Source organism: Zeus faber (genome assembly GCF_960531495.2).
Source record: "Zeus faber genome assembly, chromosome: 19".
Lineage (NCBI taxonomy): Eukaryota > Metazoa > Chordata > Actinopteri > Zeiformes > Zeidae > Zeus > Zeus faber.
Genome location: NC_137206.1, coordinates 7,322,000 through 7,342,709, shown reverse-complemented (window position 1 = coordinate 7,342,709; position 20,710 = coordinate 7,322,000). Strand labels below are relative to the sequence as shown.

The following is a 20,710-nucleotide window of genomic DNA, read 5'->3' as shown; positions in this document are numbered from 1 at the left end:
CATTGCGACCCTCCGCTATTGTTCTCCGGGTGTTTCCCCCCCACCCACAAAGCGAGGAATGCGGGCGAAGTGAGCCGTGGCAACCCTCCCCTGCTGTTGAAAGAGCTCACACTTAATGAAAGCTGTGGGGTTTTTTTTCTTTCTTCTTTTCTTTTGCCGGTTCTCCACACACGCATCATTCATGGTCCACTATGCGTCTGCGCTTTTGGCTACTAGAAAAAAACCCATGTTGGACCTTGGAAAGTTCCTTATTGGGGCTGTTTGAAGGAAACAGAGAAAAAGAAAAAAACTTTCCAGAATTGTGTTCGTCACATGCAACGCAAGTACGGTGCCGTGAAACGATACGGGGCTTCCGAGGGCTGTGCAAAACAACAGCATATACGTTCAAAGTAATAACACACCACAGAAAATATATACAACAAGAAATGGCGTAAAATAAGAAAAAAAAGTATATATAAGCAAAAACAAAAAAATTGTGCCTCTGTGTGTGTGTTCAACTGGGAAATACTGCAGTATTTATAACTGGAAAAGGGGTTGCTATTCCCACATGATTTAATAATGTGCAACGCTGCAATAAAGATGCAATATGCAAATTAGATCCTACACAGATGTAAAAAATAAACGTACAGGTTATAGCGTGTGCTGAATGAGGGATGGACAGAAGGAGGGCTGTATTTTGTCACTGTAAAAATACGGCATTCTTCGCAAACACCACGCAAACACCTCCCGCGGCAGGTGAGAACCGTTACATGCGGAAACCAAAAAAAAACCCAAAACGCCCGGAACCACTTGTTACGGAAACTGTTTCTTTCCGGAAGCGTCTTCACGACGCACGCGGTCGGTGTTTACCTGCCGGCGTGATGGCAGCGCTGCGGGTCCTGGAGCTGTACAGCGGTATGGGCGGCATGCATTACGCCTTGAGAGGTAGGCCTGGGTGTGGGGGGAAATCCGCACGTTTTGTCGCCGAGGTATATCGTGGCGACTTCTAATCCTCGGAAACGTACGAAGTAATCACAAGGTAGTTAAATAAACGGTGGCTAACAGGGGACCCGGCGCGGGGCTGTGTCCCGGTGTGGGGCCACCAGCATGCGGGTCGAACTACCTGTCATTGTTTTTTTTTTTTTTAAATTCGTGATATAAGGTGGCTTTATTTCATTTTTGTATTTTTTTTATCAACATGGTTGTGGATGAGCGTACTACGTGGCAAATGGAGAGACTCACCAGGTGACCTTAACAGATGACGAATAAAAACACTGCACAAAATAATCGTACGCACCATCACATACGGATATAGAGAAACAAGAATTAGAATGAAGATAAGAAAATACAAATAATAATTAAATTGATGGACAAAAAAATAAATGAATTTATAAATAAAAGAAACGTGAATACGTTTTACACATTAGGGGTTTAAAAAAACCCTCTTTTTAATCTGAAGATATCATTGTTTTAGTTGTATATAGTGTCCCCTTTTGCCACTTAAAAGTAATTTCTTTAGTAATTACCACATAACATGACATTTTTAAACAAATGCTTTTAATGGCACTAAACTGATACAATTCACTCAGGAAGGAGGTGGGGTTGGTGCCCAAAATGTGGACGTCTAATTAAATTGAATAGTTTGTACGTGAATAAAGGGAAACAAAAAAAAAAAAGACTTCTACTACTATTGAATGTATGAGTATGTTTATTATTTATAAGTTCATTTCCTCTGGTTGAGAAAGTAGCTGGGTTGTATGGAGCCTGTTGAAGAGTTTGGTGAATCTTGCTCAGGATAATTCAGAGCATTTTATCTCATTCCAACACATAATGCCAAGAAAGAGAGCCACTTTTCTTTTTACACTGAAGCCAGTTATTTGCGGTCTTTTGTAAAGCAAACAAGATTCACAAGAGCTAGCGAAAGCTTCAAACGGAAAGTCGTCGCTATGCAATAAAATCGGGTGACACTTAAATTTGCAAAAGCAATGACCACAACCACCTTCTGTATTATTATTATTATTATTATTATTATTATTATTATTATTATTATGTGAGTTTTTCCATCTCTGGGTGGGGGTCAAAGCTACGGGCTGCCTTTGATATATAAATAAACTTGCATTGACTAGAGACTCATATGAAGAGATACAATCAATGGCCCACACACGACAGGCTGTATCACTGTCAGATTCAGGATTCTCTCTTAGCTATCACTTTTCGTCCTTTTTAAAATTGTATTACCCCAGAGTTGTTTGATTGCATTTATTCAAAAAAATGTATACAGATTTCCACTGTGCTTTGTCATGCATGGGTGAGAGCTAAGCTGCTAACAAGGCAAGTACTGGCCTGCAAGACGCTAGCCCAAACAGTCTCTCATCTAGCCTCTTTTTTTATCTTTTTTCGTCCAGAGAGTGGCGTAGCTGCCCAGGTGGTTTCCGCTATCGATGTCAACACCACGGCCAATGAGATCTACAGACATAACTTCCCAGACACGCCCCTCTGGCCTAAGACCATCGAGGTAAATGCCAGCAGTCGGGGTGATAGAAGAGTCAAGGGTTTTGTGTGTGCATGTGTCAGTAGACAACAGACTTGATTTCTAACTAAGGTGTGTATCCTGAGGGAGACCAAAATGTGCTTAAGCCCCCAACCCCTAAAAAAAAAGTTACTCAGCACAGAAATTCGGCACAGATACATAGTATATCAACGCTCCACAAGGACGTGTCGAGAAACACTGCAATTTATTTTTTTACGAACTACAACTTTGACCCTCCCATCAGTATAATTAACAGCCATACATCTACTGGTAAAGTTCTCAGGCTTTTTGTGGTTTGTCATATGACTGCACACCTTAATTGGTTGTTTCAGGTAAAAGTATAACCGAACAGCTTAAGCAGGTAGGGCTAAAGGTCCTCTGCTTGGTCAGCGGTGCCCGAGCTGTTACAGTTTCAGGCTTAACAACATGCATCACAGCGCTCAATATTGTCCAGTGACCGTTTTGTACCGATGCCGCGTTGATTCACGCTCCATGCAAGAGGGAATGGACTTTGTTCACTGTATCGAATGAAGGATACATGGAGATAATGTTTTCCATCAGCGGCGGGGTCCTTCAACGCTGAGTCAAGTTCCCTGATTTTCGGCCTGCTGACACACAGAGGCACACTGTAAACGTATACTAATGGTCCGAGCTTGTCTTTCTTCCGTCGTGCAAAAGTTGTGTTTACTTATTCTGAATGTTTATGCACGATGCATAGTCATGTGGATTGTGTATCCGTGTGTAACCAGATGATTTCATGGCGATCCCCAGTTGATTATCACGTAGGCCAGGCGTCGGCAGCCTTTATTACTGGAAGAGACATTGATGAACTGCAAAAAAAAGTAAAGCCTACTATCTATATTGACCATTTTCTGATAAGCAAGCTATGGCTGTTTTCACTTCATATTTTACTAAAAGGTATTGCTGCAGGTCAATGTTACTGATTTGTAGGCTATTTAAACAATATAAAGTGCATAGGAAAACGGACATTAAAGAGATTTACTCTGTCTGGTTATTTCCAAAAATAAAAATGGCAAACCTTTGTAAATCCTCTTTTTGTGTTTATGTATTTATTACAAACAAAACTGAACAGGCGTATGCAGCATTATTAGATGTGTGACGTCTTGAACAAAGTATTGTTTTGGGGGACCAAGTTCTTTTATGGTCACAAAATATTACAACAAAATAATCAAGACAATAATCAGCAAAATTTAAAATTGCTGCCCACTGACCTAGCCCTTTGTTTTATATGTAATGAGTAATCACAAGAATGTCCAATTCTGACCCTTTTTTTACCCCTTTCCTAATAAAACATCAGTCTGTTTAAATGGAGTGGAAGACTATTGTACTTGCAATGGTTTAAAAAAAAAAAAAAACAGAGCAATTGACCAATTGTAGGGATGTCATGTTGTCCATTGGTGAACATTATTAATTTAAAACGTCTTATTACATTTTCCCAAAATTTTCTGCAGGGGATAACGTTGGAGGAGTTCAATAAACTTTCATTTGATGTTATTTTAATGAGCCCACCTTGCCAACCCTTCACCAGGTAGGTTTTCTTGTCTGTGTATGTGTGTTTCTCCGGTACAAAATTTCCAATTGGCCACTCTGTTTAGCTAGTAAATAGCCCTTATATCATCAAAATAAGGCGTGCCTGCCTGTGTTTGTGCGCAGAATTGGTCTGCAGGGAGACATGGCGGACCCCAGAACCAAGAGTTTTATCTACATTCTGGATCTCCTACCAAGGTTTGGTATTTTTATCACATGTGCATATCATCACCAGCATCCGAGCCACGCCCTGCCCCCGTTAGCGTCTCCCCATTTGAAAACCTGAGTGTTCAGCTAAAGATCTGACCTTGGGACGACATTCATTGGCATAGTTACTCCCCTCTTTGGGACTAGGCTTTTTTTTTTTTTTTTTTTTTTACCACCACCTGTAACTTCGTGCTCCCCCAAAATTGTATGATGCTGCAATGCTACAATTCTGATTATCTGACATGAAGTATTTTGTCGTTCACTTTTAACATTTACTCCATTAAAAAAAAAAAAGGTAATAGACAATGACAGTGCTTCAGTCATAAGTCGTACTTTTTCAGCTTTATAACTTTATAACTATAAGGGAATATATGTATGTACGTTCAGCCGATCTACTTCACACTTGGCAGGTGTATTGCTGGGGACCCAAGGACATGTAGTTTCGAATTTGGTGCAATTTCGACACGTGACATGTAATTTTAATAAACTTTAAATAAACAGCGAGCCAGCGGGGGGCGGGCCTTCCTGTGAGAAATAGCGAGGCAGCGGGGGGCGGGGCTTCCCTTGAAAGCAATTGGCCCGTTCCAAACAGACATGTTTGGACACGTGTAATATTAATAAACTTTGAATAAACGAGCGAACAGTGAGTTTATTCAAAAGTGCGACTTGGGTGTGTTTCTTTTCTCGTGAGCAGTGTTTTCCGGTGTTTTTTTTTTTTTTTACCATGAGTCGCCGCAACTTTCACAAACAGGCATGTTTTGAACGGGCACTGCACTTGTTTTGTATAAGTCATCAAAAGTAATCAGAGTTGGTAAATCCAGGTTCAGAAAGTAAACCATGTGGATTTGCTAATTAGTGATTTGGTAGGTGGGTGCGTGGCTGAAGCTAAAACACAGCAGAACTTTTACTTTCTGGAGCTGGAATTTTTTCACCTCCTACGACAATAAATACAAAAAAAATGGTATGACACCATACTGTAAAGGAATTATACAATGTGAAAAGCATTTATTTTTATTTTTTGAGTCAGATAAGAAGCTATTCAGAAATAATATCAAGCTACCCCAAGCCCTTATCCAGCCAATTTACAAAAAAAATAGACAGCCAAAAAAAGCAAAATAAATCACCAGTAATTACCATGTATTTAATTTTTTTTTTTATTTGGCACAAATTTTGGCAGTACAATGCCGGCGCGCTTCCTTCGACCGCAGACTGATCAATACCCATTGGCTGGCTCCAACCAGCTCTTCCCCCTCCACCTCATTAACAATTCATGTGGCGAGATGTGACCCCTGTGCTCTCCCCTCACCGCCCACAGGCTCACCGCGCCGCCTCGCTTCATCTTGCTTGAGAACGTCAAGGGCTTTGAGACCTCCTCAGCCAGGTAACCATGGTGACAGTCGGGGGGGGGGGGGGGTTCCAGGAGAAGGGCGGGTCGGGGGCGACTGGCAACACGGCCGTCGGCCAATGGGGCCGGGGCAGGGTGTGTGTGTCGGGGTGGGGGGGGGAGAGTGTTGTCACTAAGGATCTGGCCCCCGAAGATTTAGTGAGCTTCTTTTATCGTGGAAAGTGACAAAAGACAACACCACAATGGAAATATAAAGATTTTCATTTAATTGTCATTAAAGAAGCTCAAGAATGTGTTTACAGTAATTAAACTGGGTACATTTAATGACTTTGAACAAAGTGATTTTATAGCACATTATTTAAAAACTAAAGCGATAACCAGCAGATTTATTTTTTTTATTGGTAATTTTTTTTCCACCAATAAATTGTGGAAAATGGAAATATTGCTGTTCAATGAATTTGTGAATCTGTGAATTCAACCGCTAATTACTCGACGAGGCTTCCCGGCAGTTTTTCGTTTTGTTTTTCTCTTGTCTTTACACGATGGGCAACGTAAGTGAAAATGTGCAGTATGAAGACGTAGGAAGTGAAAATGTTTTTTTGAAAGTTGAAGGTTGTCGGCAGGCGACATAAAAGCAATTTGGAGTAAATGTTCAGCCGATATGCAACGGGGAGGGCACAAGGCCAAGCATTCCCATAAAATGTCCGTTTAACGAGGCATTCGAAGACGCCGTTCCAGGCAGTTGTCAAAATGTGTTTATGCCATCAAAAAAAAAAACATTTGAAAATTGTTACGATATGTCCTGGTGGATGAAAAGTCACCGTTACTCGCAATTCAGGACGGAAAACAAATTGGGGCCAGTTTGGATTGGATTGGTTGTTGTAATGGATGGATTTGCTGTTGTTCAACCCCGGCCTTACTAAAACAGCGCAACCATGATGACTTCAGCGCTTTGCCGTTGAGAAATGTAGCGCTCTGCCGCGGCTTCAAGCTCCTTATTTATTATTACTTATTAATCCAGAAATGTATTACAGTTGTCAACAACAAGCTCATTTGTACTGTGTGTACATATGAAGTCATTTTAACTTAGTCTGAAAATACACACATAGTTCACCAGCATGAGCGGCTGACTCAGGTATTGAACTCATGTGCCGTTCCTTTGCGTAGAGGGAATCAACCTTTTTCCTCTGTTGTTTAGGGAATCCCTGCTGAGGACTCTGACAGAATGTGGATATTCCTTTCAAGAAATGATGATCTCACCCACCAGTGTAAGTCCTACATCGTCCATGTCGCCACAGGCATAAATCAGAACGGTATCGCACGGAGAACAGTGTTTTTTTTTTTTTTTGTTTTTCCATCTCTTCTGTTCATTTTCTGTCCCATTCTATTCTGTTTATTTCCCTGAGCGTAGCTGGGAATCCCAAACTCCAGACTGCGCTACTTCCTGATTGCCAAGGCTCTACCAGGACGCTTCTGCTTCCGGAGCAGCTCCGACGTGAGACGGCCCCGCATTCATTCATTGCTGGCCCCTCGCACACGAACACGAGGGTCGGTCAGCCGAACAAAAGCCAAACGACTGACGTGATTTCCCGTGTTGAGGCAGATCCTAGACGGGTTCCCGGGGCCCGCAGGGAGGTGCTGCCGGGGCGACCGGGAGGAGGAGGAGGAGGAGAAGGACGAGGAGGAACCGGAAGCACCCGGCATCCTGTACAAGCTGGAGACGGCTCTGGACGCCCAGAGGAAGCGGAGCCAGAATGCCGACCCGTCGGTCCGGCAGATTGGCGAGTTCCTGGAGCTGGGGCGGAAGGGCAGAGGTGGAGGCGGAGAGGGAGAGAGAGAGGAGGAGCAGGAGGAAGAAGAAGAAGAAGAAGAGGGGAAGGCTTTAGAGGTGGCGCGCTACCTCCTGCCGGCTAAGACCCTGCTGCGCTACGCCCTGCTGATGGACATCGTCAGGCCCACCTGCAGGAGGTCCGTCTGCTTCACCAAAGGGTTGGTACGGCCTCTGTGGGACTCCGAAGGGCCCGTTTCAAGGGCCGAGGATTTATGGTTGTCTGTTATTTTGGTGCATTCAAGTGCTGGTTAGAGCTTTCCTTTTGGTCCATTCTTATTTAAAATGACAATAATTTATTTGCTATTTACTCACTATACTAATATTAACCTGACAATAATCATAAATAATTATAATTATTTCAAACATTTCTAATTAAATTAGAAAGAAATTATTATAATTAATATATTTTTCAAATTATATAAATAATAATTAAAAAATAATAATTATAAATTATTGTTATCGTTTTTTATTAATAGGGGCTGAAAAAAAGTGTATTCCAACTCAGATTTTTAGTAATTGAATCTTATATAATAACTAATAATAAAAATGCATCCTGTAAAACGTTCCTATACTGTATATACTATTTAACAGCTTATCTTTGCTCTTTGCTGTAGCTATATTATGCCAAGCAATTTGGATACGTCTGCCTGGGTTCAAATCATTTATGAAGAGCATTCACCGTCATTTTGATTTCCATGGTGTATGGAAATCCTGGTTAGCCACAGCCCTGTTATTAATAATAATAATAATAATAATAATAATAATACAGTTTATTGATAACACACTTTATCTGTGTAAAATACTTGACGTCCTGCTCAGCTGCCTGGAGGGTTTTGCTCCACGTAGCATTTAACCTGTGCTCTCCTCAACAGTTACGGACATTATGTGGAGGGCACAGGCTCGGTGCTCCAGTCGTGTATGGAAGCAGCGGAGGTAGGGATGGACCCGGTGCATGGTACCGGCTTTAAATGGAGTTTTTGCTTGTTTACTAGTCATCCTTTTTTCAAATGAATGAACACATCTGCGTTTTCGTAACCCCCCACCCCACCCCCCTCAGATGGAGTCGGTCTTTAAGGGCCTGGACCAGTTGGAGGAGGAGGAGGAGAAACTGCGGAGTCTGTCGAGGCTGAAGCTGCGCTACTTCACGCCCAGGGAGATAGCCAACCTGATGGGGTTCCCACAGAGCTTCAGTGAGTTGTGGACGTGATGATCTCCATATCAGATCACATCATCACCCCCCCCCCCACGTGCCGTGTTTTTCCATTGGAGAGTGACCTCGGTGACTGCGATGCCCGGTTGACTAAAAAAAAAAAAAAGAATGAATATCTTAATATCAGTATTATTTATCCCTTTAGTGTTAAAATTCTATGAAATAACTTAATATTATGTTAGTATCGCCCTTCTGGAGGTTTATGTAAACTGTGTGCATGGACTAGGCCTTTAATGACATTTCTGTCAGGCGCAGGTCTGTAGAATAGATCCGTTAATGACTGAGAGACATCAGAATAGCCGACCCCAACCCCTTACTCACAGGGAGCCATGAAGTTTCCAATCTACATTTGACAGCGGACGTATCGTTTTCGACCGGTACTCCGCCTTTATAGGCGGCGAGAGGTCGGGGTTCGGAAAGACAGGGCTCCGCTCTAGCCCCGTGATCGTCGCGCTTCCCCGATTCCCACGCCTGATAAGCGGTCTGACAAGTCTGACGCAAAAACATCCCAGCCTCCCCTTGACGCGAGTGTCTTTCCAGGTATTTTCAGAGTACTACATCCTTATCTGCCCTCTCCCGCCCCCGCAGGTTTCCCAGAGACGACCTCCACCAAGCAGCAGTACCGGGTCCTGGGAAACAGCCTGAACGTGCTGGTGGTGGCCAGGCTCATACGGCTCATGGTAGCCTAGCGCCCGCCGACGGCGTTGGCGGGAGATAAAAAAAAACAAAAAAAACAGCCCATAAATACCTTTATCCCACAGCTGACGAATCACCGAGCCCCCCGACGACGGACGGCTCCGCTGGGACACCTGAAGTGTTCCTGTTGGGAGAGCGCCGTTCAGGGAGCGGAGAGAGACGAGAAATACTCCGTGGCCCGGCGCCAATTCTAGATCAACGGACAGTGGCTGCCCCCCGCCGTGAGCCGCGACCAAAGATGGACGCCCGTCTCTTAGGGCCGTGCAAGACACGGGGCGCAGTTTGGCGAGAGGGAAGTCGTCGAGGCGAAATAAAACATCTGTTTTTCTTTTTTTTAAACGTTCTCATGTTTTTGCATGCCGTGGAGCTTCCCGCCGCGGGCCCCTGACGGCGCTCCAGAGGGGGGGGGGCGCTCAAACTCCCGTCCGCCTGCTGTCAACAGCCATTAAAACACTTGGGAAACCCGCAAAGGCACGAGCCCTGTTTGGGTTACTCATCTCCCAAAAGCATGTGAGGCAGAGCGTGAAACCAGCCAATAAAGTGGTGGAGATACCGCTTTGATAGCTTTATTGTTATTCTTCATCTCTTTACGGCCCCTAATGAGATGTTCTGTGGAGGTTTGGGGGGGGGGTGCGTGTTGTCTTACTGTCAGGCCAAAGGTGGACTGTGAGCCCGGTCTTTGGAGGGGGAGGGTTTGCTCCAGTCATAAGGGCTTTGCAAGAAGTCACTCATCAGTTTAGTGTCCGACGAGCGTCCTGGGAGAAGCGCTTTTCCCGTTTTTGTTTTTTTGTTTGTTTTTTCCCCCCCTCCTCTGGACATGGCCAGGACGCTGCGGCTGCCGCGGCCGCTCCTCTTCCTCCTCTTCCTCCTCTTCCTCCTGGTGGGACTCCAGGGGGAGACGGAGGACACGGCGCCACGGCGGGAGAGGAGGGACCTCAGCGGCGACCAGTGAGTCGGGGCTTTTTGAGCCTCTTAAGGCGGCCTTCGGGGTGCCACCGGGAAGTGTCGTCGGGACTGATGCCGTAGGAGATCCGTGTTTTGTTGCGCGATATAACCTTTCAGGCCGAGGCTCTGTAAAGAACTTTGTATTGTTGTCCAATTGTCCTTGTAAAAGCCCGTTTCGAATATTATTTAGCCAGTAGGTACCAACCCCTGGACCATGGAGGGGAAGTGGTTATTTTCCAAATTGACACCATCACGCACTCACCCACCCGTTGTCCAGTAACTCAAGCTCAAATCAAGAACCTTTTTTAATATCCCAAAGAATGAGAAACGAGATGTAAATTAAATACATTTGTTCTAAAGTGGGTTTTCAAAAGTAAAGGAAAAAAAAAATGTTTGTACACGACTTGTTTTTGTATCAATTAAAAAAAATCTACGACTAAAGGCATAATACTATGTCTATGTCATCAAGATTCAGAGGAGAAGGTGAATACTACTTCACTCCCTGGTCGTCCAGTACAGAGATGTTCACTGTGTGGTGCTCAATTCTAGATGGTGTGTGTGTGTGTGTGTGTGTGTGTGTGTGTGTGTATATTAACCGTGGCCATTTTAAATGCAGCCACGTTCCAAACTGTTTTTGACACACAACCATTTATCCACGTTCAGCTGCAAACCAGGTGTGAAACTCAATGCCTGGCTGCTGTTGTGTTTCCAGTTCCGATGACGGTAATGCTCTGGTTTGAGGCTTCTATGGCACTCGATGGAACTCTTTAAATGTTTAATCCAGAGGACGAACCACTCACTTTTTAAAAGTTACTAGTACTTATATTTGAGTTACTATTTGCTATTCCAACAGTTACTAGTGACTTTAGTATTAGTTATAAGTATAAGCATTTTATTTAGTTTTACTAGTCAAAATGTATTATGTACTAGTGCTTTGGAACATTTTCTCATTGAATCCTATGGGGTTCCGTGTTTCAGATATCAAATAGTATCTATTCCCATTATTACTAGTATCTATTTCAGTTTTACTCGTCACTATGAATTGAGTACTAGAACTTATTCATGAGTGACTGGTGCCCTGTCCTGTTAGTAGTAACATTTTAATTGAACTAGAAAAAATTCAATTTATTTCATAAATATTTAATATTTTAAACACGGCGCACCACAGGATTCAATAACAAAATTGTCCAAATTGTTACTATTAACAATTGGAATAGTTACTTATTAGTAACAATTGGAATAGTTACTTATTAGTAACAATTGGAATAGTTACTTATTAGTAACAATTGAAATAGTTACTTATTAGTAACAATTGGAATAGTTACTTATTAGTAACAATTGGAATAGTTGCTGGTATTTAATAATAAGCACTAGTACCCAATACATTTTTACTGATACAGTATAACTGCAATAGTTATTAGTAACTGTTGGAATAGCAACTCGTAACTACACTATAAGCACGAGTAACTTTAAAAAAGTGACTATTCCGTCCCATGGATTAAATGTTTAAATGGCTTGCCGTAGGCGTCGCACTTTGAACCTGGCATCCCCCACATCGCTCGAAGCGACACTCAGCAGCTAATAATCACAGATGGATAAACGTTTTTGTGCCCAAAAACAAAAGTTCACGATTGAAGCTGCGTTGAGAACCGTTAGCATCTGTTCTTTGTTTTTTTGTTTTTTTTTAACTCGTCATAAAGGCGCAACATCTCTCTCCTAAATAACTCGGCTTTTGAGACGCTGGGATCTCACAAGAGCGAGGTAGTTGTTTCCCTCTGCGCCGAAAATTTGATTTTCTTTCACGATAGGTCCCCTTTAACCTTCTCGTCGAAAACCAGTTGAAAGGTTTAATTTTCCCCCGACAAGTAGACCCATTAATAGCAGCAAATAATCTTTCCTTCTTTCTTAATGATGGCTTTGAACACACTCATGGAGTCTATTTTTATTAATTTCTTTCTTCCAATGCACATACACGAGATCATTTGGGAAGAAAAACATTTTTTAAATACACTGGGAGCCAAATCCAGATTGCAACCCTAAGGTGGAGACTGGTTGAGGGAGGTAATACCGATCCAGGCGCCGTTGTCCCTGACTCCTTGCCTCGCCCCCGCCCTCCCAGGCCTCGAATGCTGTCCGACAACGGCCACCTGGTCTTCTCCACGGGGGACAACAAGGAGATCCGCTTCCAGCCCTCGGCGTCAGGGCGGGTCAAAGTGGGCAGCGAGGACCTGACGCTGCTCGTGGCTCAGGTGAGGTCAGGTTCAATGCCCACAACGAACGCAGCGCCTTATGCCCACCGGCCAAACTAATTCCGTAGGTAGTGTCGTCCTGTAGGTTTGATTTCCGACCATCACTTATAAAGCTTCTATATTTTCTGCGCGGGTGTTTGGGCACACATTTTGCTGCCCGCTTCGTCCCGTGGTCGTCCTGACCGCCAGAGCCCCCGCTGTCTCACGTGAGGCCGCGAATGATTAACAGTTTTGGAAGCGTGCGCTGCAGTTTCCCATGGAGCAAAGATCACGACGGTGTCCTGACCGTTCACAATTTGTCGAGCGCGTAAGCTTTGGGCGGGATGTTTTGTCATTAAAATGAGAGTTAGCGTTCAGGATCAGGTTCTGCGACGGGTACCGCTGCTGTAAATTCACCCAAATTGGTAACACCGCTGTCATAGTGCTGCTACTGGTATGGTGAGATATTGGTCTGTAATGTTATATTTCGCAGGTTGCCAGTTTTTGTTTTCGCGAATTTAGGCTGAGCGATGATGTTTCCCATTACAGATCAAAACCAACAAAGCTGAAATCAACGACCTCAAGGAACACGGGGGCACAGTTCCCCCCGACGTCACCAATAAACTTAACCAGCTCGACGCCAGGGTGCGTGGGACCGGCAGGTCGAAATGTCTGTGCCGTTGGATTAAAAAAAATAAAAAATTTATAAAATGAAACATTCAGAACAGAAAAATATGATCTTTTTTAGATATTATTGTTTATTTATTTGAATTTCAATGAATAAAAAACTGCCAAAAAAACATTTGCATGAGGCAAACAAGTTTAAAGTCCGTTATGCGTTGATAACACTGGTCTTTATGGGAGGATGAGGACCACATCAGAAAAAATGTTGCCATGTGGGAAAATATATATATATATATATATATATGTATTAGATTTGAATCAAACTTTCGCTAATTAAGTGAGAACATGAAATCTGAATTAAATCTTGGAATTCTGATATTAAATTCAGAATTCTAGCTTTAATCTGTGATGATGTCAGAATTCACAGATTATAAACAAATTTGACTCTAATGTTGGAATTCTGATTTAATTAACCTGAGATTCATATAATTATCATTTCCACACGTCACGTGTTCATGCCGCGTGTTCTTTTGTTTGTGTGGAAGTTAAGGTTTAAAATCAGCAGCCACCGGCCTTAACTCTCCAACTCCCTTTCTTGCCTTCTTGGCCTTTCAGGCAGCAACACTCGAGGGGAAAGTGACCTCACTTGAAACGGTAAAAACACAACACAGCCTCTAACACGACAGAAGTTTTGCTTCTTTCATTTCTCATTATTAAAACATTGTATAAAACTTTCCAATACGCTCCAATAATAGTGGGTATTCAAAAGATAACTGAAGTGCGGGGGCGTCGTCAGGGCTGGGCCTCCTTGGGGCTTCAGCCTGCGAATGTTTTATGAATAGCCCCCGATCTAAAACATCTAAAATATAAAAGATCAAATTTTTACACAAATAAGAATACAAAAAAATAAAATTGCCCCCGGACCTATTCACCTGTCATTCAGATCATGCATTAAATCCCCAGAGCGGCAGGGTCTGCTTTGAGCTGAGCCCCCGACGCCTTTGAATCCCAGCAACGCCCCTGCCGGAGTGCATGTAAACGGGTCACGACCTGCCTACGTATCTACTGGAATATTATTTGGGGTTTTGATCATGTTCCCCTCATGCCGTAGAGGATGCATCAGGACAAATACACGCACGATTCGAGTTGTTTTCAATACCGCCGTGTTGTGTTGCACGCCGCCCTGTTCCACCCGCCGCTGTTTTCCTCTGTGCGCCGGCGTCTCCCCAGGCCGTCCAGCGACAGGCGTGCAGCAGCAACCCCTGTCAGAACGGAGCGACCTGCCTGAATCTTCTGGACGCTTTCCACTGTGTGTGCCCCAGCAACTACAGGGTGAGTAGCACTCGGCCAGCCCGGGGGACGGAGGACCTTTCCTCTCGAACTTCCAGAATTCTTAAACCCTTTAAGGGAAAAACAACCTCTCGCCTCCTTACGACGAGTAAGAATAAAGATTATAGAAACAGGATCCCGGTTGTTTTAAAATCAGCCCCATCCGGGGCTATTTTTGACGCGCTGCCCGTGAGTTTCGGAGAGGGTTGCCGGGTACGAACGGCGATGCCTGGCGTCGTGCGTCAACGGCCCTGCAGCGGCAACCCTTCGAGAAAACGACGACGGCAGACGACGGTCGACCTCACACACAGCGATTCGACGAGTCGACTATTTTGGACCGATGCAAATAAGGCAACGCTGTCACTCAACACTGGTGTGAACGGACTGTCACACTCTCTCACACACTGTGTGTGCGTGTGCGTGTGTCTGTGTGCGTGCGTGTGTGTGTGTATGTATCTATGTATATGTGCATGTGCATGTGTGTGCGTGTGTGTGTGCGTGCGTGTGTGTGTCTGCGTGTGTGTGCGTGTGTGTGTGCGTGCGTGTGTGTGTGTGTGTCTGCGCGCGTGTGCGTGTGTGTGCATGTATGTAAATGTGTGTGTGCATGTGTGTGCGTGTGTGTGCGTGTGTGTGTGCGTGTGTGTGTCTGCGTGTGTGTGTGTGTGTGTGTGTGTCCGTGTGTGTGTGCGTGTGTGTGTGTGTGTCTGCGCGCGTGTGCGTGTGTGTGCATGTATGTATATGTGTGTGTGTGCATGTGTGTGTGTCTGCGCCTGTGTGCGTGTGCGTGCGTGTGTGTGCGTGTGTATGCATGTATGTGTGTGTGTGTGTGTGTGTGTGTGTGTGTGTGTGTGTGTGTGTCTGCATGTGTGTGTGTGTGCGCGTATGTGTGTGTGTGTGTGTGTCTGCATATGTGTGTGCATGTGTGCGTGTGTGTGTGTATGTATCTATGTATATGTGTGTGTGCGTGCGTGTGTGTGTGTGTCTGCGCCTGTGTGTGTGTTTTAACCGCCGCAGGGTCCCAACTGCGCCACAGATGTGAACGAGTGTCAGGTCTACGCCGGCTCGTCTCAGGGATGTCAGAACGGAGCGACGTGTGTCAACACCCCGGGCTCCTTCGCGTACGTCTCGTGATAACACTCCCGGGATTTTTTATTTAATTTTATTTTCCCCCACCCTGACCGATATTTCGGAAATGCCTCCCATTTAATCCTTCCGCCCTGCTGAATGGGTCTCCCCTCCTCTGTAAACTCCGCCCTCCCAGGTGCTCCTGCTCTCCGGAGTGGTCCGGCACTCTGTGCACCGCGCGTTACGACGACTGCAGGACCGGAGGCCAGGATCTGTGCGTGCACGGCATGTGCATCGACGCCGACCGAACCACGCCCGGACAGGTGACTCACTAAAAACTCCGCGCTTTGCTTTCTGCAGTTTTCTGCAGCGGCGCGTTTTCCGCGTCTCGTTGGTTCCTTGGTTTCTTTGTTCCTTGGTTCAAAAAGCAGCTAATGGGACCTTCCTGGCCAAATAAATAATGAATGAAAAATAATGAATTTGAGTCATTATCTAATTTTTCGTAATTTTTCCCTTTTTCGGCAAACCCTCATTTTCACCAAAGCCGATGACCGATAAACCAGCTGGCGTGAGCTTTCCTCACAAATTTCTCATCAAAGCAGACACGTCTGCAGTCTTTCCCTCAGACAGACATAATTCCAATGATGAAGAAAATCAACAACTCTTGTATCAAAGTGAGCTGTCACGGTAAGCAGCACAGCAGCCGGAGTCTCCAACCGGTCGAGGTCATTTCCTTTGACCTCCGACCCCGCGTCCACACCCAGCCGCGAAACTGCCACCGCTTGTTATCAACCTGCAGTGATGTACGGCTCGGTCGTCCCTTTTCCTACAGCCCAGTCGTTTCTTTTATGGAGCAGAAATGCGATGGCTGTGGAAATGGGCCGGGGTTGGGGGGTGGGGGTCCTCCCGGAGTTCCTTTGCCATAGTATGACATGTGTTAGCTCAGGACTTTATCACACATAACTCGATTTCGATAACGGAGGTTTTTTTTAATTTGGGTTTTCCCACCCCTCACCAGCCAAAGTACAGGTGTATTTGCGATAACGGCTGGGAGGCCCCGGCTGGGAACCCGGCCTGCGTGGCGGACGTCAACGAGTGCAACCTCCCCAACAAGCCCTGCTCCACCAACCCGTCCGTGCAGTGCTACAACACCCAGGGGTCCTACTACTGCGGCACCTGCCCGCCGGGTGAGTCCGGCGGAGCGCGGCCGAGACGACCCGCTGCCGAAGCTTCGCTCCCAGGGGCCGGGCAGGCACTGCTGCTTTCACATTTTCACACGTTGAACGTGCGAAAAGGTTTGTGATGAGATTTGCAGCGTATTCACTCCCCCCCCCTCCTCCTCCTCCCCAGGTTGGCAAGGCAACGGCTACAGCTGTCAAGATGTGAACGAGTGTGCGGCCAGTAACGGGGGCTGCTCCACGGCTCCCATGGTGCAGTGCCTCAACACCATGGGCTCCTTCCACTGCGGACCCTGCCCCCCAGGTACGAAGACCCCTCTATCGGTATATTGGTTGATTCGCCGACAGCATGATGGATCGGAAGATAGATCGATAGGCCGTTTTCAAGTCACGGATGTCAACACCTCGGTCCAGAAAAAACCCTCGAAGCTCCATTTTCAACTCTAATCCCCAGGTTACGAAGGAAACGGGAGGACCTGTACCCAGGCCGACATCTGTGCCACCAACAATGGCGGATGCTTCCCCCTGGCAACCTGTTCCTCAGTCCCAAGTATTTAATTACACACACACACACACACACACACACACACACACACACACACACACACACACATACACACACACACACACACACACACACACACACACACAGCTACAGACCTACATGCATACACACATTTATCAAGGTCTCACGTCCAGGCTGAGGACATAGTAATGCTGCTGTGATGGACCGTCTAATATTTAACTGTCAGTACAGCTTCCTCCATCCGAGGCTTCGGCCGATGTAGTGACTCTATTATCTCCATGATCACAGATCATTTGGCACGATACCCACGTCTGGTCCGAATTCAATTCTGAACTCCATGCCGTTTAAGAAGGGTAGTGGTGAAAATCGTGGAATCCCCTTATCAGTTCCCAACAGAGCAGAGGGAGGTAGGAGGGAGGAGTCAAGTAGAGTAGAGTAGAGTAGAGGGAGGTACAGCCAAGTAGAGTAGAGTAGAGGGAGGTAGAGTCAAGTAGAGTAGAGGGAGGTACAGCCAAGTAGAGTAGAGTAGAGGGAGGTACAGCCAAGTAGAGTAGAGGGAGGTAGAGTCAAGTAGAGTAGAGTAGAGGGAGGTAGAGTAGAGGGAGGTAGAATAGAATAAATGTAGAGTAGAGGCAGGTAGATAAGAGGCAGAGCGGAGGAAAGCAGAGTGGAGTAGATGGACCTGGAGTAGAGGGGGGGCGGAGTAGAAAAGAGGTGGAGGTAGAGGTAGAGGGAGGTAGACGTACCGTAGAGCTGGAGTGGAGGTTCAGTGGATGTAGGGTAGGGGCGGACTAGAGCAGAGGCAGAGGGTGGTAGAGTAGACATCCCTGTCCCTCTCTTCTGGAGGAATGAAAGATATCAATTCCTTGAGGCCAGCACCGATCCCCTCAGCAGCAGCCTTTAATTCAACATTTTGACCGGAGTTATTGGCACTAATTACCCAGGTCGAAACTATCGCTAAAAAATGAGAAATAATCAATTTGTCCAAAACAGGGTGGGTGGCATTTTGTTTTGCATAAAAAGGTCATCAGCATACCGGAAGCGGCGCCTTTTGATTGCCTTGGTCAGAAGTCTCGATCTCCTCATTGGCAGCGTTGTCGTGACAACCCCTCCACCCCTGCAGGCTCCAGCCTCCCCGTGTGCTCCTGTCCCCCGGGGTACGCAGGGAACGGTTACGGCCCGTCCGGCTGCACTCAGACCAGCAGCGTCTGCCAGACCAACAACCCCTGTGTCAACGGACAGTGTGTGGTAAGCGTGTGTGTGTGTGTGTGTGTGTGTGTGTGTGTGTCTAAGTCTGTCCATGTGTGTGTATGAATGCGTTGGAAGTGTCCACGCCTGGGCACAGGCTTCCACTTGAGCGGTCGATGAAACTTCCACAAATCAATGGCGAATAATGCACCCCAAGACCCCGTTTGGTGCCTTCCATCAATTGCAATTAAAAAAAAAAAAACAGATGTTTCAGCGTTAGTCGACGTAAGTGCAACACAGAAACATTTATTCTCCGACGCTCCTCAGCTGATGGATCAAAGGCTTTGGTGCTGAAGACAGCATTTCCTTCCGTCTTTTAGTGAGGGCGACTGAAGTTCACAGCTTAATTCGTCGCATGCTCGGCTATGCTTGTCCGAACGGTCCGCGGCACGTCTGTCTGCGCTAGACATAATGACGAAAAAGAAGAAGTGGAAGAAGAAATATAATCCAATCCAAAAAATGTACCCAGATAATATAGAACAGCATGCATTGTATGGGGAATGAATATCTGATGAATGGTATCTACTGTATGTGTCTATACCGATGTACTTTATATTGGACATAGATGTAGACATGCGCACTGTGGAATTTTAAAATAAATATAAATATGCACCAATGCATGTATATTATAAGACACATTATAATGTGCAATGGCATGATAAATAGTCATACTTCCACATTATGTGCATATTAGACATATTTCATTTGTGAGATTAATGATGAGTTTCATGGTCAACTTTCTGGCTCTGGCCAAAAACGCTTTTAACTACAGTATGACATGTTTTAACACCCAGGCTACCCCTGCTAACTACAGTATGACATGTTTTAACACCCAGGCTACCACCACCGCCCCCGGCTACATGTGTATTTGTAATTCAGGCTGGGTGGGCACCAACTGTGACCAGAACATCAACGAGTGCGCCAGCTCGCCATGTCAAAATGGTGGCACGTGCACGGACGGCACCAACGGCTTCACGTGCACCTGCACGGCGCAATGGACCGGGCCACTCTGCCAGACGGCACAGCAAGGTAAATGGTGTTTGTGGAATCTGAGCAGGATGAGTTTGCGTGTAAAACTTGAACGGAGGCAAATGCAGGCCTTTTTTTTCAGGAAATGTGATGAAATGTCTCCCAAGCTTGTACATACAAACAAAATATTTTTACTTTTGTAACGCAAAATTAAATTCACCATGGTTGGAAATTACGCATTTGTAGAAACAAACTCATTTTTAAATGAGTTGCATGTTAAATATGATTTTATATATAATATAACATTATATTATTTGCCCCGTATTTGTTGTAAAAAAACAACAAAAAAAAAAAAAACATAGTTGTCAGCTTGTCATTTCAAAAGAATGCCCCGAAAACAACAGCAACAACAAAAGCAGCAGCAACAACAACAAAAACAGCAACAAAAGCAACTACAACCGCAGTGGCAACAACAGCAACAGCAGCAGCAACAGAAAAAAAACAACAGCAGCAACAACAGCAGCAGCCACAGAACCAACAACAACAGCAGCAACAACACCAACACCAGCAGCAACAACAACAACAAAAACAACAGCAGGAACAACTACAACAGAAAATTTTTTCATGTCTTCATTTCATTTAACTTTTTCATCTTTTCATGTCTCCTTTACCATTGCATTGACCACAAAGTATTCTATTTAATACCAATAAGTTTTGCGTCTGTGCTCTTCTGCTCATCACTCCCCGGGAGGTGTACGGCAAACACAGGCATACTTGGTGACCTAGAAATATTGGGCTGAGTGTGAATCCCTCCCATTGCATAGAAGAGTAGAGCTCAGCAGGTGGATGCGAGCAAGCAAGCAGGCAGCCAGCCAAAGCAAGTAAGGCAGGAGGGATGGGCTGCTTGAAACCGCCCGGCCCATAAGTGCGTAGAAGCGCGTGGCGCCATGGAGTTGTCTGGCAGAACTAGCTCCGCAAAAGTCGCATCATGATAGGATATCGTTTTGCGGAAAAAAACAAAACTGCAGTCAACCCCCCCGCCCCCGGACATCTGAAATGCTGTAAAGCTGTCGTTTTGTTATGTTCCAGTGTGCGGTGGCTACCTGACTGGAGTCGCCGGCTCCTTCAGCAACCCCAACACTCCCGGACACGAGGAATACGACCACATGGTCAGCTGTGCCTGGGTGGTCCGCACAGACCCCAACAAGGTCAGTCTGCGGGAGTGTGTGTGTGTGTGTGTGTGTGTGTGTGT

At 45.4% G+C, this 20,710-nt stretch overlaps 2 protein-coding genes across 2 annotated transcripts in view; both read left to right on the top strand.

The window, feature by feature from the left end:
• Nucleotides 1–847: 847 nt before the first annotated feature.
• On the top strand, nucleotides 848–10,161 carry trdmt1 (tRNA aspartic acid methyltransferase 1). Its single transcript, XM_080020639.1, has 11 exons — nucleotides 848–924; nucleotides 2,385–2,494; nucleotides 3,982–4,058; nucleotides 4,184–4,255; nucleotides 5,580–5,645; nucleotides 6,808–6,877; nucleotides 7,021–7,104; nucleotides 7,213–7,598; nucleotides 8,313–8,373; nucleotides 8,498–8,630; nucleotides 9,239–10,161. Exons 1-11 carry the CDS (start codon nucleotides 861–863, stop codon nucleotides 9,337–9,339), a joined length of 1,224 nt encoding a protein of 407 aa, XP_079876765.1. The 5' UTR covers nucleotides 848–860; the 3' UTR covers nucleotides 9,340–10,161.
• A 2-nt stretch (nucleotides 10,162–10,163) lies between these two features.
• cubn (cubilin (intrinsic factor-cobalamin receptor)) overlaps nucleotides 10,164–20,710 on the top strand; it is a gene marked incomplete at both ends in the record, with an annotated part of 68,031 nt that continues 57,484 nt past the window's right edge. The window contains 13 exons of the mRNA XM_080020085.1: nucleotides 10,164–10,294; nucleotides 12,411–12,540; nucleotides 13,069–13,164; nucleotides 13,759–13,797; nucleotides 14,374–14,475; nucleotides 15,487–15,590; nucleotides 15,734–15,860; nucleotides 16,556–16,724; nucleotides 16,888–17,019; nucleotides 17,170–17,265; nucleotides 18,365–18,489; nucleotides 19,326–19,518; nucleotides 20,548–20,666. Coding sequence (XP_079876211.1) covers nucleotides 10,164–10,294; nucleotides 12,411–12,540; nucleotides 13,069–13,164; nucleotides 13,759–13,797; nucleotides 14,374–14,475; nucleotides 15,487–15,590; nucleotides 15,734–15,860; nucleotides 16,556–16,724; nucleotides 16,888–17,019; nucleotides 17,170–17,265; nucleotides 18,365–18,489; nucleotides 19,326–19,518; nucleotides 20,548–20,666 — 1,563 coding nt within the window. The remainder of the gene's footprint in view (nucleotides 10,295–12,410; nucleotides 12,541–13,068; nucleotides 13,165–13,758; nucleotides 13,798–14,373; nucleotides 14,476–15,486; nucleotides 15,591–15,733; nucleotides 15,861–16,555; nucleotides 16,725–16,887; nucleotides 17,020–17,169; nucleotides 17,266–18,364; nucleotides 18,490–19,325; nucleotides 19,519–20,547; nucleotides 20,667–20,710) is intronic.

Bases quoted from the DNA above. Each gene is read 5' to 3' on its own strand.
- trdmt1 (XM_080020639.1), top strand. From the start codon at position 861: ATGGCAGCGCTGCGGGTCCTGGAGCTGTACAGCGGTATGGGCGGCATG. The intron at 6,878-7,020 runs GTAAGTCCTACA...CCCTGAGCGTAG, and splicing joins TGATGATCTCACCCACCAGT to CTGGGAATCCCAAACTCCAG. The intron at 8,631-9,238 runs GTGAGTTGTGGA...CCGCCCCCGCAG, and splicing joins GGGGTTCCCACAGAGCTTCA to GTTTCCCAGAGACGACCTCC.